This window comes from Neophocaena asiaeorientalis, unplaced genomic scaffold (assembly GCF_003031525.2).
Source record: "Neophocaena asiaeorientalis asiaeorientalis breed wild unplaced genomic scaffold, Neophocaena_asiaeorientalis_V1.1 scaffold150, whole genome shotgun sequence".
NCBI lineage: Eukaryota > Metazoa > Chordata > Mammalia > Artiodactyla > Phocoenidae > Neophocaena > Neophocaena asiaeorientalis.
The window spans coordinates 23,573,164-23,589,614 of NW_020176571.1; the positions used below are offsets into that span (position 1 = coordinate 23,573,164).

A 16,451-nucleotide genomic window follows, 5' to 3' on the forward strand; every position below is an offset into this window, starting at 1 on the left:
GGTGATGGATTCGGCGCTTTCTCTGGGAGGGTGAGCATCACATAATTTAGGTGGAATGAAAGATACTGGAGAACATATGCTGCTCCGGAACAGAGCTATTAGGTTTTAAGTTACTTCTACTTGGTTATCTTTCCTTGGAGGAGAATCCTTAGCACAAGCATGATTAGCAGATGTGCCTAAAAACTTGAACTCCAGAATCCAAAGGATTGCAGAAGAAAATCCGGCGCAGGCCCTTCTTGGGCACACCTGGCTGTTCTCCTTTCTGCCCTGGGGAGGAATGAAGTCCCCTTGCCGGCGCTCAGCCGCCCGCAGTCTCGGCGGCGCCCAGCGCCGGGCTCACCTCTGCTCCGCCAGGGGCGGACCGCGAGCACCAAGAGCAGCAGCGAAGCAGCCCCAGGCGGCGTCCGCATGGCGCCCGCGCGCGGCAACCCGTCGGTCTTCCTCAGACGCCGGCAGTGCAAACCCGAAGAGGAGAGGCGCTGCGGCCGCAGGGTTCGTGCTCCCGGAAGCGCACGCGCTCTTCACTCCCTCCAGCGGCGCCAAGGGGCCGCACCTGCCGCGCAGCCGGGCGCACAGCTTTCCCTCCTCAGGACCAGCCGAGCCTTGGCAGCTCTCGGGCCGCCCAGGTGTCATAGCGACCCCGCCCTCCGCCCTTGGAGACAGGAGCGAGGTGACCTCGAGGGTGAGCCTGGGCCAGATGCGGGAGCAAGGGCATCAGTGGCCTAGAACGCTCAGCGCAGGTGAATTCTGTTCCCAGCCAGGGAGTGTGGCCCAAGCCCAGGGTCAAGGAAGCTGGGCACCCATGCAAGACACAGGCAGGCTGACCTCTGAAAGGAGGACTCGTGAAAGCTTGAGTATGTAAAGGTACCACCCTGCTTCTAAGAAGCTTGTTGAAGACCGTGACACTCCCAAGTTTTCAAAGGGAGTGGATGTGAAAGATCAGGTTTCTACCCCGTTCCTTTTCTGAGTGGCAGTGTTATCATCAACTTCAGTGGAATGCAGCAAAACTGTAGGGTCCAGCATTTAACAGTATTAAAATAAATCCACTAGCAGGATTATCATGTCAGCATTTTTTCAATAATTATTTTCTAATAAGTAATTTGTAACGAGTTAGCTTGAGACTGGGAGAGGAATAAAGCCAGAATTTGTAATTGATTTCTAATTTATCAAAAAATGAGGGCAAGGCTAAGTGAACATTTTATATATATTAACTAACCTAGACACCAGTCCCCCAGCCCCAGTGATTTCACTTTTGCATAAAATAGAAATAAACGCTCCTTGAGGTAGGAGGGTAAACAAATTAGGGAGACAGGCAGGTGGTAGACAGAAGGACAGGAAAACAGAGACAGTCGAGGTGGAGGGAATGCAGGTCCAGGGACAGGCAGCTGACAGTCAGAGAGCGGCAGAAGGGAGCAGGTGAATTGGGAAGCTTCTGGCAAAAAGCTTCAAGAATGTGATTGGCACCCAAACTTGAAACACACCATCTCAAGCCTTCTTGTCTTATGAAGCTAAAAGGGGTTTCCGTGATTTTTATGTCCCAAGTCTCACAACAAGGAAAAGCTCTTAAGTTGCACTGCCCAACAGAGTGGACGTTAGCCATGTACGGTTATTAAAATTAATGTTAACTAAAATAAAATAATTTTATTCCTCAGTCGCTCTAGCTACATTCTAGTCCTCAATAGCCACCTGTGCCTAGTGGCTACCATATTGGACAGCACAGATATGGAACACTGCCATCATCAACAGATAGTTCTGTTGGACTGAATCGTTCTTGAGAGTAGCACCATTTTAAGTATTTATTTAAAATAGTCACAACTTGGATGGCAGCTTGACTGAGTAGATGACTCCTGGGTTTCAAGCTTGGGTGTCTAGGGGACACCAGGAGGGGACTTGGTAAGGTAAGCTGCCCATTTCTGAAAATACACTGCTACATCTGAATGCTGTAAAAGAACTCTCCAGGTGGTGGCTGTCTGACCCATGGCCCTCACCACTCTCATCTCCGAGTTTCGCTTTCACTGTAGTGACCTCACGATTATTACCATAACCATCTGTGGCCCCAGGGGCACACTACTCTCCAATAAAAGCTCAGACCCTCCAATGGGACACAAACTCCTCTCTTTCTTCTTAGCAAGAGAGGGTCAGATTAAAGTCACTACAAAGCTGTTACAAAATAAAATAGAAGGAAAGAAAAAATGAACATGTGCTGTGCACGTTGGACCCACGATGTTCAAGTTCATGGCTAACCTCGTGAAGCTTACAGACCCTGTCCCCTTGCAGTCTTGTACACATGGTACACACACAGTTTTGCAGGATCTTCAGTGGTGTGTTTCACACCTGGGAGTCTCCATGGGGTTGGGCACTGTCTCATTTCCTGTTACATCACAGCTCCCTTTGTTTCCAGAGTTCAAACTCACAGCCTCAAGTGAGACCTTGTCCTTCTATACAGGAGGTTGATCCCTTTCTGGCTTGACAAAATAATGCCTTTCCATTAAGTAGAAAAAGAGCCATTCAATACGAATTGCATACATAACAAAAGCCAGGTCATTAGTTTTAGATTTAAATTTGCTAGGAAGATGATGGTTTAAATATGTTGGGTTTGTGGTGAACTTGAAGGGTCCAAATGGAAGGGTTCTCTTAATTTAAAACAAAACAAAACAAACCAGAAAACTTCAGAAAAGGAAAGGATGTCAAGCAGAGTGGGCTGGACTTTCCCAAATTGGATTGGGAAATCTGCCTTGAATTTGAACATATATCTTCATTAGGGCAGCGAAATAATGATCTGCTATTGGAGGCCTTCCAAGACTCTTGATGGAGGCCCCAGCTCTAAGCACAGTTGTAAACTTAGAAGTGTTAGGACACTAACCCATGAACAATGAGCAAGTCATGGGGTAAATAATATTTTGTTTAAAATATGTTTTTCCATTCGCGCTAAACCACTGGTCTAAACTCTCGAACGCTCATCCCAAGTCCCACAAGACCTAGGAATCAGCACTAAAGTGATTATTAGTGACGTTAGAAACAGCAACTTGATTTGAATATTTGTTGCAGAGACAGATTTCACTAGGTTGCAGAGAGAATGTGAAGGATGCAAGTAGAAAGAATGAGTGAAGACAATTTATTCAAAATAGTCTGGCTGTGAAGGACATAAAGAGATGCAGTAGCAGCCAGAGGTGAAAAGGAATAAAGGAAGGATTGTTTTCAAGTGATCTTGATGGTGGCTACCTGTATCTGTGTGTGTGTGTGTGTGTGTGTGTGTGTGTGTTTTCCGGTACGCGGGCCTCTCACTGTTGTGGCCCCTCCCGTTGCGGAGCACAGGCTCTGGACGCGCAGGCTCAGCGGCCACAGCTCACTGGCCCAGCCGCTCCGCGGCACGTGGGATCCTCCCGGATCGGGGCACGAATCCGCGTCCCCTGCATCGGCAGGCGGACTCCCAACCACTGCGCCACCAGGGAAGCCCTGTATCTGTGTTTTTAAAATAGAACAGAATTGATAAGAGCCAGAAAAAGGAAGAAGTTAAGGAAGAAGAAGAAAGAGATTAAAGAATGGAATGAATTTCTACAAGTTGTGATTATCCAGGGCCGAGGGCCCTCTTCTTTCATTGTAGCAACAGGAGAGAGGGGAGAATTGGGTGCAGGTTAAGTCTGTAGATGACTGAGTGCAGGATATTGAGGGTTTTCTGCCTTGTATTTACTCCGTAAAGAGGTGAAGGCATCTCAGTAAGATGAGGGGAAAAGATCTGGAATGGGTAAGCACTGAAACAGTGGCTGTGGGATATGAAAAAGAGAGCAGACATAAACCACACAGAACAATGCAATGAATGAATGAATGAATGGGGAAAGGAAGAAGGATACTCTTTTTTTTATTTTTAAAGCAGGCACCTACTGGTGACATGGATTTCAGTGGGTACTAATCACGGAGCACTTGAGAGATTGAAACAAGACATAATTATTTTCATCATATTTTATATAAAATAGACATTTACATAAATTTTATTTTGGAAAGATCTAGGCAAAGTATACATAATCAGACTTAAATGGGAGAAATACTTTATGGGAGATATATTTCTAACTGGCACAGCAAAAGTAACAAAAATGTACATTTATATACAACTGATCAAGAACATGATGTATTTTCCTCTGACAAAAGGAGGGATGGGTGAGTCACAGCAAGTCATATGATTTTCACATTGTAAAAGCAAGCCATGGGGCTAAAATACAGATATTTTAGTTCCTTTGGAGGAAATTTAAAAAAATCTCTTTTCCTTAGAAACGTAAAAAAATCGCTAATTTTTATATGTACAGACTGCAAAATAAGAGTAGTTACCTCCGCCATATTAAAGCACTTGGGCAGTTCAGTCACTTTTAGGGTTGTTTGTGTATGTGTTTTGCTGCAATGATTAAGAATTTCTAAAACGAAGGGCGACACTTATCAGTTATCTCTTCAGAGGCAGAGGGCTTTGCATTTGGATTCAGGGGACTCACAGAGCTTGATAGGCCCATAGGAGTAACCACTCCTTTAACGGGCAATAAACATGACTGAGACACTTGGTAACTTGTCCCAGGTGAGGCGGCACCTCGGTGGCAGAGCAGGACTAGAATCCAGATCTCCTGGTTCTTGGACTGGGTCTCCCCTCCTATGGACCAGCAACACAACCCCAGAAGGACGTTATGCACATTGGAAAAGTCTAAAGTGATACAAATATGCACCACGTGCCCCACTGAGAATGGGAAAAAACTCCTGGATTTCTGGACATAGACGCCTCTTTTCAGTTTGTGGTAAATGCTGATCTAAACTTACAAACTAATAGTGACTGCATATTGTGATGGGTGCTAATTTTACAAGTCATATGGCCTGAAGGTTTTAATGGAAAGGATCCTTGGTGATAAAAATGGAACATTTTTATATGAGCCAATTGATAGATATTGATTCTGTTGTGACATTTTATTTTACTGACAGTAAACACTAGCTTTGATGGAAGTTATTTTATTTCTTCTCTTTAAGTTATATGACTACCAAAAAAAAAATAAGGAAGTGATATTTTTGGAAGAACTGTTCAACATATTTTTCACATTGAAAACTTCAAGAATAATCATAAACAGTTATATTTCTCCATAGTTTTTGGCATTGTAAGTTTTCATCCTATTCAATTACAGCCTAAATACAAGATTTGACAGGTATTTACTTTTAAAATGCCAAAAGATGCCATTTAGATAGTTAAGTTTTGCTATTATTGGGAGATACCAACATACAATTTAATCAAAGTAAATGTGATTCGGAAACCAGGAAAAAAATTAAAATAAACAGAACACCTATAACTACATTTGCTTTGAGTGTTATTACTAATACCCTCTGGATTTATTGATCTAAGGTGCAAATCCATCACAAATCAGAGAAAACGTTTTTTTGTTGTTTTTTTTAAAAAACTGATTCTAATGAGTACAATTAAGAAATAATTAACGAAAGCTGACATGTGTAACCTAAAGAAAGAGGGAGGCATAGAGAACACGGCTTTATGTCATGGGCCCTTCTATGAGTCATAAACAATATGAGTTTTATATCCTGGGTGCCTCGTCTGGTATGTGCAAATGGCAAGGCAATCCCTCTCCACCTGAGAACCAAGAATTCTGTAAATATAAAGGTCAAATGCCTCACTGCACATTAGAATCATAACCTGGGTGGCCAAGGTCCAGGGATTCCTAAAGGTGTGCACGCAGGTTATCCTCAAATCCACCAGGGCCAAAGCACCTGTGTGTGAGGGGCGAGATCTCAGCTATCAGCTGAACCCGGCTCTTCAATCCGGGAGGCCTGGAATGTTTAATAGAGGCGATACAAAACCCTGTATGGAAAGGTTTGGATTTTCTCAGTCCTGTTGAAACGCAGTTGCACAACCACTGCAAAACCTTGCACCAAACCGAGGTACCACATGTTAGGCACGTCAGACTCGTACACTGGGGGCTGTGAAGTACTGTGGGGAGTTGGAATCAAAGCGCTGATAATCCTCTTTGTTTCTTGATGGGCTGCAAAATAAACAGGCCTAAAAGATATATCTCAGGATTCCCTAAAATAAAATTTCTCTTCCTCCAAGGTATTTAAATCTTTGGTTTAGTTCACTTACGTTACATCACTGAACCATGTTTTACGAATGCTGTTAACAGGTTGAAAACATCTGAATCAGTTTTAAAATCCTGAATAATTCTTAAGGTTAACATAAACTTGTAAAGCCATTCTCGTGGCTCCATGTCGAAGGACATGTGAAAGGACTGCCACTTATTGGAGAATCTGAAGGCAAGGAGAACTGGTTCTGGTCAGACAGAAGGACAGGTTAGATAGACTGGCAGTAGGAGGGGAATATATGTACACAAGGAACTCTAAGTGTAGCTGAGACAAAATAGCCAATGCTGCACAGGGTAACAGTCACAAATGAAACTCTGCTCATTAGATCAAGTGTTCAGCTAGACTGAATCAACTCCTGTCTTGTCCTCAGCCACCTTCCCTCCTACACACGACCCAGTGCAAAATGGAATTATTCAAAAATTACTGAGAACTTCAAGCAGAGAATTCAACCAAACATAAGGTGCTTCTGAGTGCAGGACTCTGAGGGTCTACAGAGACTGCACGTCCATGAAGCTGGCTTTGCAATTCCATCTCAGGAAGGGGCTATCAACTCACAGCCAAGCATGCTTTTGTTAAGGGAACCTGGATGCATCTCCATGAATAGCCAGGGCACTCCATTTTCGTTTTGATAAGGATGAATTCCACATATTATTTCATGTTACAAGAACAAATAAAAATAGTTATAAAATACATTTAATATCTCTGAAAAATAATATGTGATTTATTTTCTTATAGGCACCACTCAACTATGAAAAGTATTTCACTGGCCACATCTAAGTGAAAGTATTAACTCAGGACAGAAATATCTGGTCCAACAAACAGGCTTACTTTTAATGTTCAAAGAGATGCCAGTGTGTGCAGAAAGAACGAGACAGAGTGACAGAGTGAGAAAGACAGAGAAAGGGAGGGGGAGAGAGAGAAGGGGCGAGGGAGAGAGGGCAGGAGAGAGAGGGGGAGAGAGAAAGAGAGAGACAGAGAACAGAGGAAGAGAGAAAAGCACCCAAAAGAAGGCAGGAAAAGTCTCCTGAAGGACAGTGACCATTTTCTCTCAGAAACTTTTAGGCTGTAATAGCCATTTCAATTATTCCAACAAATGTACTCGCCTATCTTTAGCAGCCCTTCAAGTAAGGCGTAATTGCTTTTCAAAATTTGGGGCTCTATCTTTTCCATTAACTTTCTAAGTATGAGTTTTTTTTACACTAAAACTAAAAAGTTGTAATTAAAGTCCTAGATATTGCTTTTAGCTAGGGCTTCATGTTTTTCATTTTGGGGATGGAGTAGTTATTTTACAATAAATACTTTAGTACATTTCTTGACCTTAGGACTACAGAAGTATAATTTGGGAGGGAATAAAAATATTTTAAATGAAATTTTGGATACATTTATGATATATAACATTAAAAGACTATTAGAAACAGAAGATCAGAGTGGTAATATATACATTGTTGGATTATTGATATACACAAACAGAATACACACAAACAGAATTTGCTAATTTAAATTCCGTAATCCTTTGCATTTAAAATATTCCTGACATCATCCCTTTCCAAAGAAGTTTTTCCTCCTTTTATCTAGATTTACCTTGACAAAAAAATAATAATAACAACATAGAGAGGCAGTGGTCTCTGATACTGGGGTTGAAAAGAAGCAGAAGGCTTCTTGCTCTGGCCTGAGTGTGTGACATACACGTGTCTTCAGGCTCCTACATGTGTATGATACCTGGCTTAGCCAGGAACAGCACTGACCAGAGTGGGTTTTTTTTTTATTTTTTAAGTTTATGATGAAAACCAAATGAGAATCAGTATTCCAATTTCTTCAATTTCAAAATATATTACCTCCCAAACACTGAAGGCTGATTCCTAATTTCTTTAGCTTTAGCAAGTGAAGAGTGAAGACAAATTTTTTTAGGGCCTGTTAAAACTTAACTACCTTATAATTTAGATTTATAATTTTTGTATGATCAGTTGTGAAAACTGCTATTAAAACCACTATGTACAGGGAAAAAAGTGTGTATATATTAAATATTTTATAAGTTATGAAATAAATAACACTAAAAGACAAATTGTAAATTCAACTTTGCCATCCCTATCTTTTAACTATAAATATATATTTTAAAGTTATGAATTTACTTTTTCTCCTAGATTTTTTGAGCATTCTCCATGAAATCTCCAAAATTACAAATACAGAACCAGGAACTGCAGGTTCTATCATTCATGTTCTAAGCACAGAATTCTCATTAAGCCTAGGAAGACAAATCAATAGAGCTGTCCATCTATTTAGAGTCTATGAAGATTTCTGTAATCTACCATAAAGATTCCTCAGTGGTTAAATATATTTTCAAAAAATAATCTCAGAACGTCTGAGTGTTAAGATAATAAAGTAGAACATTTCTCTCAATTAATATCTTTAATATTTCTCATGTAGAATATACTATTTTTTTCTCCACCAAAATAACAATATATTTGGAGGCAGAAACATTTATGAGTTTTAAAAGCACTTATGAAATCTTAGAGCAGAACCACTACTCTAGTAATACTTGTAATAAAATTAATTTAAAACATTTCCATGAAGATTTTTCCCTAGGAATAAGAATACTCATACACAATTCCAGAAGCTTCCTTTTTGACATATTAGGCAATGGGAAAACAGCTTGTATCAGAGTAGAATTTAATTTACTTCTCAATAGGGCTCTAGCACTAGCCTCAGAAGGGTATTAGACAAACCTTACTTAGCTTTATCTTACAATAGCCCCTTTCCCCATATATTCCCTAAGGTTTTACAAAAACTGTTAGATACTCATTTCTAGTTCTGGAGAATTAAATGAGCTACCTCTTGGTAGAATTTCTCAAATGGTTTATCCCAGAGGATTTACCCTTTCTGAAATATCTCCTCTCCTAAAGAAGAGATGCCATGTATCCATAGCATTTCAAGCCTCTGTTTCTGAGACACAAATATCTACACTAAGAAATGGAATAGATTTCCAGGTTGGAAAAGCAGACAAACATATGAAAGGAAATCTGGAATTAAAGCAAACAAATGTCTGTAAAATGTGTAGCTGCTGTTTTCCTTCCTTCAGGCCTTCTAGCCCCTGCTTTGCTCTTTTTGTCTTCTTTCATGGAAATGCAAGTCCCCAGCGCAGGGTTACCAGCAAATGTCCCAAAATGTGCCACCCTGAACTCGAGTAAGAGGAAAACTTCATCAGTTGTGCTCCAACTGATGTGTAAGCAAGGCTTCCGTCTGTCAGTTCTTCCTCTTCCAAAGGCACCAGTACTGTCCCTTGGAAACTTGGTCAAATGCTGCTACATTTGATCCTTTTCTCGAACTTCTTGTAATCTTTTTTCTAGACGATCCAATTTGGCAAGATTTTCCTGCAGCAGTTTGCTGTCTGGAACCAGCTGTAAGGCTCTCTCATAATAAGCTCTTGCAGACACGTAGTTTCCCTGTTGAGAAAAAGAAAGAGAATAATTATATTCTGATCCATCAGATAAAAAACAGACCTTCTCGTCCATTTTAACATTAACATCTTCATAAGGAGACCCTGTCTGCATGTGTAATTTTATCCTTATCTGTTGGTGCCTTTGAGAATCCATTTAAGTACCAGACCAGATGGAGAATGTGAAGGATAAGGTTAAATGGCAGCAAAACAGATTTCCAATTCTACTAATACAGGGTATGAAGCTATAATTTCATAGCATTCTCATAGGGTTAGCACTGTTCCTTTGTAATCAAGTGGAGCCAATGCACTGGAAATTCATATTGAGAGGGAAGGGGACAGAAAGAAGGTTGGGTTGGGGGAGAGGGGTGTATGTGTGTGTGTGTGTGTGTGTGTGTGTGTGTGTGTGTGTGTATGTGTGTGTGTATGAAAGAGAGAAAGAGAGAGAGAGAGATGTTTTTGAAATTTCAAGAGTAATGATTAAAAAGTAAATAGTTCAGGAGTCCACTACAGCTATTTAGTGGTAGGAAGTATTTTAATCTTCACCTTAAAACATAAAAGCAACTTTTGCCTAATACAGGCTTTAATGCAAATCTAAGTTTTTATAAAATAAAAAGAACTGATAATAAATAACATGGAGTCAAATTTGTCCCATACTCAAGGTGTGTGACAATATGTCTGCTGGATACTCTAAAGGCGGGCGGGAAGGTATGTCACTCTGGACCTGCTAAAGACCCCTCTGTTGGCCCCCATCTGGTTTGTTCAATGCTTCCCTAACTGGCAACCATGCGTGCCTGGTCCCAGAAGGTCCCTGACAAACTAGTCAGAATTACTAACTTTTTTCCAGCCTCTTTTCTGCCACTAAATGTATTCCTTCCGTATGGTCAACCCCCTTTCATATCTGTGTGCTGCTAAGTCTTAGAACCAAGATCGGTAGAGATCTCTCCATTCCAAAAAAACAAGCGTCTGCTGTGCTTTATTCTCAGTTACAGCTCCATGTGGATGAAAACTAGTTACTCTCTAAATTTCCACCACAATTTAAAGTGGTACCTCTTGGAGTGAAAGTACTAATGTAGCAATAGCGACCTATATTTGTTGAATGCTTAACTACCTCCCAAGTGAATGAACAAGTGTCAAGACCTCAGACCCTGCCTGACATATAATGAGCACTCAATCCGATGCTGTCATTGTTGTTATTATTAAATGACTATTTACGTGTAAATGAGTAAACGCAGCCTATTTCTTATGGTATTCACTTGTCATACCGGTGAAAAGGAGAGTAAAAATGACAGAACAGATAACTGCACATTGGGAATCCAGGAGCTGGCATGTGCACAAATGAAAATATTTCTGATTATTAACACTGATTCCGATAAGAGGCTGAACAGAATTCTGAACAAATGAGAACCTGGATTTAGCTACATTACTATTGTTTTCAATTCAAGTATTTATCTTCAGAGTGTCTCCTGATGTTTATTAAGCTTAGTACATAGGTGCAGATAACTGAACATCTGTGGCTCTTAGATTGCTCTCAAAACTGTGTTCCTACTGCAGTTGATTTTGAAATCGGTTTCCCAAGAGGTTTCTCTAAAGTTAGGCCTTAGCCTGGTGCCAGGCATCTCCTCTGATCACCAGCTTTCTCTGTCCTTTCACAAAAAGATCTATCATAGAGTTATTTTCTCCCTCAAGTTGCTCTTTTCTTGATGCAACTGGAAGCCTTAATTTTTTTTTTTTTGCGGCACGCGGGCCTCTCACTGTCGCAGCCTCTCCCGTTGCAGAGCACAGGCTCCGGACACACAGGCTCAGGGGCCATGTATCACGGGCCCAACCGCTATGCGGCATGTGGGATCCTCCCGGACCGGGGCACGAACCCGTGTCCCCTGCGTCGGCAGGCGGACTCTCAACCACTGTGCCACCAGGGAAGCCCTGGAAGCCTTAATTTTAAAAAAATAAATTTATTTATTTTATTTGTTTATTTTTGGCTGAGTTGGGTCTTCCTTGCTGCGCGTGGGCTTTCTGTAGTTGCGGCCAGTGGGGGCTACTCTTCGTTGCGGAGCGCGGGCTTCTCATTGCAGTGGCTTCTCTCGTTGTGGAGCACAGGCTCTAGGCACGTGGGCTTCAGTAGTTGTGGCTCACGGGCTCTAGAGCACAGGCTCAGTAGTTGTGGTGCACGGGCTTAGTTGCTCCTCAGCATGTGTGATCTCCCCAGACCAGGGATCGAAACTGTGTCCCCTGCATTGGCAGGCGGATTCTCAACACTGTGCCACCAGGGAAGCCCTGGAAGCCTTAATTTTTAAAACAAGTTATAGCCCTTAATTCAATGTCCTCGATTTCCAGATGCTAGATAGGGAATTTGAATTATCCAATTTCTAGAAATGTGCTAGTTACTATGATAGCCACTAGTCATATGCGGTTATTTAAGTGTAAGTTAATTAAGATGAATTAAGAATTCAGTTGCTCAGTGGCACATTTCAAGTGCTCATTAGCCATGTGGGGCTAGTGGCTACTACCTTGGACAGTACAGACATAGAACATTTCCGTCATCTCAGAAAGTTCTATTGGCCAGTTCCATTCTAGAAAATGCATTAATGTCATAAGGCAGGATTGAAAATAGTACTTTGTGATATGGCCCAGGTGATGCAACTCTTTGATTATAAAGAATGTATTATAGGGGTTTCCCTGGTGGCGCAGTGGTTGAGAGTCCGCCTGCCAATGCAGGGGACATGGGTTTGTGCCCCGGTCTGGGAAGATCCCACATGCCGCGGAGCGGCTGGGCCCATGAGCCATGGCCACTGAGCCTTCGCGTCCGGAGCCTGTGCTCCGCAACGGGAGAGGCCACAACAGTGAGAGGCCCGCGTACCACAAAAAAAAAAAAAAAAAAAAGAAGGTATTGTAACTTTTTTGGTCCATCCATTTCATTTTACATAAAACTTCGTGAAAAATATCATCTTTTATTTCCAAGTAGTATGAGCAAGAGTCAAGTCTCTTTTTCTCTCTCTTTGTGTCATCTCCTTGCAAAGCCTTATTCCAACTCTCAGCCTTGCACAGCCCTCAGTCCTTCCTAAGCTTCACCCAGGCTCAGGCTCAGTGTGGCCCAGGAATGGGATAACACTGCTTGATGCATGCACTTCCTGGCAATGCAAAGGTCACAGAAAGTTAATGGTTGTTCTTGAAGGCATCATAATGATAATCCTGCATCCTAACAGTGACATCAAAATGACTACAACCAAGCCATGTGCCTGGTCTATATATTTGTATTGGATTGCATCATATGAATTTATATTTAAATTTAAACATTTTAAAATTACAAACATGGCAATTTTATATCGTTCAACCTAATACATCATGGCTGCAAAGATGAAAAAAGATAAACTAATTTTTAATCAGTGTGTTCGTTATATTTTGAAATAATACACTCAGTAGATCCTTCTTCAATCTCCAGATACCTTTGCAGGGGAAGCATCTCTAAATTTAAAGCAATGGGTTCACTTGTTAATCTGAAAGAGTTCAATAAATGTACTATTTTCTCTTTATTTCCAGACTTAATGAACACTCTTGAGTACATTTATTGTACTTTATCTAATTAACAATTGAACCCATTTCTTTAAATGCAGGTGCACTCCATCTAAAAACGTATGAAGTGTATTATCGGAAAGTGCAACTATTTAATATATTATTTAAATATTTAAAATTATTATGTTACTGTTTTTAAAAGTAAGTTCATTCTATGTTTCCCAACTAGATACTGCTGGACACCCTAGAATGTCATTAAGGTCAGAGCTTGGTTTATTGGGCTCTGATAGATGTCATGACTGGATTCGCCATCAATGTTCCTCTATTAGATCAAGGCTAATAGTTGCAGAGTAACTATCCCATTATCCCCTCCCATCTGTATAGTCATGGATCACCTTTTTGTTTTACTGTGTTTCTGAGAGTGAGCAGTTCCCACTTAATCGTAAACCCTATTTAGCCTTTGTTTAAATTCTAATCACTACCTCGCTATTTTGTAAGGGTAAAGACTGATAGAAGCCTGAAAATAAGTTAGCTAAACAAGAGTGATCCTTTCAAAACATGTCAGACCATGGCATTTCTCTGCTCAAAGTCCTCCAAGGACCCCAACTTGTTTGGCATGAAAGCTGAAGACTTTACAATTCCTTTCAAGGCCCTGCATCATCTGGCCCTGTGACCTCTCTGACCCAGCTTCTATCATTTCCTCTCACTTGCCTTCTCCCTAGTCTTCAAATACACTGGCACACTCACACCTCAGGGCCTTTGCACATGCACTTTACCTATTTTGCCAAGTGGCTTGCTCCCTTCAGATCTCTACTCAGACATCACTTTTTAACTGAGGCCTTCCCTAACCACCTCAGTTTAAAATTTCAGTTCTTACCCTCAGCACTCCCTATCTTCTTTCATTCTTTTATTCTCCATAGCACTTATAACCATCTGATATATTCTATGTATGTATGTATGTATGTGTTTATTTACTTATTGCCTATTTCCCCCTAACTAGAATGTTAGCTCCATGACGATAGAAATTTTTTTCACTTTTTTTTTTTTTTTTTAGATTTTCCCAGACCAGGGCACGAACCCGTGTCCCCTGCATCGGCAGGCGGACTCTCAACCACTGCGCCACCAGGGAAGCCTGACGATAGAAACTTTTGTCTTATGTGTTAATTGCTGTATTGCTGGTACCTAGAAGAGTACCTGGCACATAGGATATTCTCTATAAATGCTTGTCAAATGAATTGGATGAATGAATGAATGCCAGTGAATCTTTGATTTCATTATAGACAATAGTCCTCCAAGGGTAATTTTCAATTATTCACTCAAAGGTAGCTTTTTCTTTTGAGAACAAACAAACAGCCTTGTTTTTCAGTAGGTTAGGGAATAAAAGATACATTAAGTATAGGAAATAGTAATACTTTATCTTGACAATGAATTAAGCCACAGGAAAATAAGCTACATCAGCATAGCGCCAACAGAATTTTACTTCATATAGCAGATTTTCTCTGCTCTGTGATGATACTTAAGTACATATGATTTTCTTTATAATAAACAAAATCATGAAATCTAATTTATATATTTATTTTTTAAATGGATTCATGACATTCAATATCGAGATAATACAAAGTGAACATAAAACTGTCTAATTACATTTTTGAACACCTATGTTTTCAGTATTCAATTAATTCAAAGAGGAAATTATCCATAGTTTCTCAATCTTTTAAAAGAGAAGAAAGAGAAAATACAAAGGGAAAACCTGGTTCACATGGAAGTGAATTATTTTCTTACCTTGATGTGCTGGATTCCACCCATGTTCATCCAGGCCTGTGCTTGATCTGGATTTAGTTCCACGGCCACTTTATAGCTCTAAATACATAAGAAATATCTTCAGGCTGGGAAACGAGAACCCATCTTTAACACTACAGATTGTGGAAACCATTTTCTTCATATGTGGAAATTTAAATGGTTAATAAAATGAACAGTCACTTCTAGTTCACAGGTGTCCCCTTTATTTCTATTATTTTTCTAAGTTGATGATTCTAAAGTGGAGGAAACTGAAATGTGTAATTTCCTTGCAGAGCTAACCTCTGGACTTAAAAAGGCTGAAGGTGCCTGCCAGGAGTCCAGGTGATTTCTATTACAGTGCATGATTTCCCACTGGCCTCGATCTGCAAGAAAATGGTGCTCTTCGGCCTTTTTCACTATAAGTGGAGTTTGTAAGAAAATTTTTTTTATAATCACAGAATCTTAGAGTAGTTTCTGAAACACCTTATATCTCTCACAAAATCTGATCTGATTATTCAGCCCATGCTTAAATTCTTGCAGAGACTGGTGTTCAGTATCTCTTTAAGGACATATATTTTACCAGGAGATAATTTTAATCGTTAGAAAGCCTTTCTTTCTCTTCTGCCTTATAAAAGATCTTCAAATGTTTGAAGAGAGTTACTTATTTCTCAAATACTTTTTTTTGGTCTGAATAACATGTATCCCATTAAATGTCAGAGCTGTGAGGTGTATTTTTAATATTTTGCCTGTTGTTTTGCATCAAAGGGCATGCTCACCACTGAGTCATGATTTTAAGAGTGGTCACCTTAAATAAAACTAAAGGCTCAGCTGAAGCATGAAGAACTACAATCCTGCAGCCTGTGGAACAAAAACCACATGCCCAGAAAGACAGACAAGATGAAAAGGCAGAGGGCTATGTACCAGATGAAGGAACAAGATAAAACCCCAGAAAAAAACTAAATGAAGTGATGATAGGCAACCTTCCAGAAAAAGAATTCAGAATAATGATAGTGAAGATGATCCAGGACCTTGGAAAAAGAATGGAGGCAAAGATCGAGAAGATGCAAGAAATGTTTAACAAACAACTAGAAGAATTAAAGAACAAACAAACAGAAATGAACAATATAATAACTGAAATAAAAAAATACACTAGAAGGAATCAATAGCAGAATAACTGAGGCAGAAGAACGGATAAGTGACCTGGAAGACAGAATGGTGGAATTCACTGCTGTGGAACAGAATAAAGAAAAAAGAATGAAAAGAAATGAAGACAGCCTAAGAGACTTCTGGGACAACATTAAAAACCACAACATTCTCATTATAGGGGTCCCAGAAGGAGAAGCAAGAGAGAAAGGACCCGAGAAAATATTTGAAGAGATTATAGTCGAAAACTTCCCTAACATGGGAAAGGAAATAGCCACCCAAGTCCAGGACGTGCAGAGAGTCCCATACAGGATAAACCCAAGGAGAAAAATGCTGAGACATGTAGTAATCAAGTTGACAAAAATTAAAGACAAAGAAAAATTATTGAAAGCAGCAAGGGAAAAATGACAAATAACAAACAAGGGAACTCTCATAAGGTTAACAGCTGATTTCTCAGCAGAAACTCTAC

The 16,451-nt window shown here is 40.3% G+C and overlaps 2 protein-coding genes across 5 annotated transcripts in view; both read right to left on the reverse strand.

Moving 5' to 3' along the window:
• OVCH1 (ovochymase 1) overlaps positions 1-410 on the reverse strand; it is a 47,527-nt gene extending 47,117 nt beyond the window's left edge. The window contains exon 1 of the mRNA XM_024733165.1: positions 293-410. Within this exon, the coding sequence (XP_024588933.1) occupies positions 293-410 (118 nt within the window). The remainder of the gene's footprint in view (positions 1-292) is intronic.
• Positions 411-7,057: 6,647 nt separating this feature from the next.
• TMTC1 (transmembrane O-mannosyltransferase targeting cadherins 1) overlaps positions 7,058-16,451 on the reverse strand; it is a 261,523-nt gene continuing 252,129 nt past the window's right edge. For all 4 annotated transcript variants that reach the window (XM_024733261.1, XM_024733259.1, XM_024733260.1 and 1 more), the window contains 2 exons: positions 14,843-14,920; positions 7,058-9,554 (listed from right to left, as the gene is read on the reverse strand). In XM_024733261.1, coding sequence (XP_024589029.1) covers positions 9,414-9,554; positions 14,843-14,920 — 219 coding nt within the window. In that variant the 3' untranslated portion in view covers positions 7,058-9,413. The remainder of the gene's footprint in view (positions 9,555-14,842; positions 14,921-16,451) is intronic.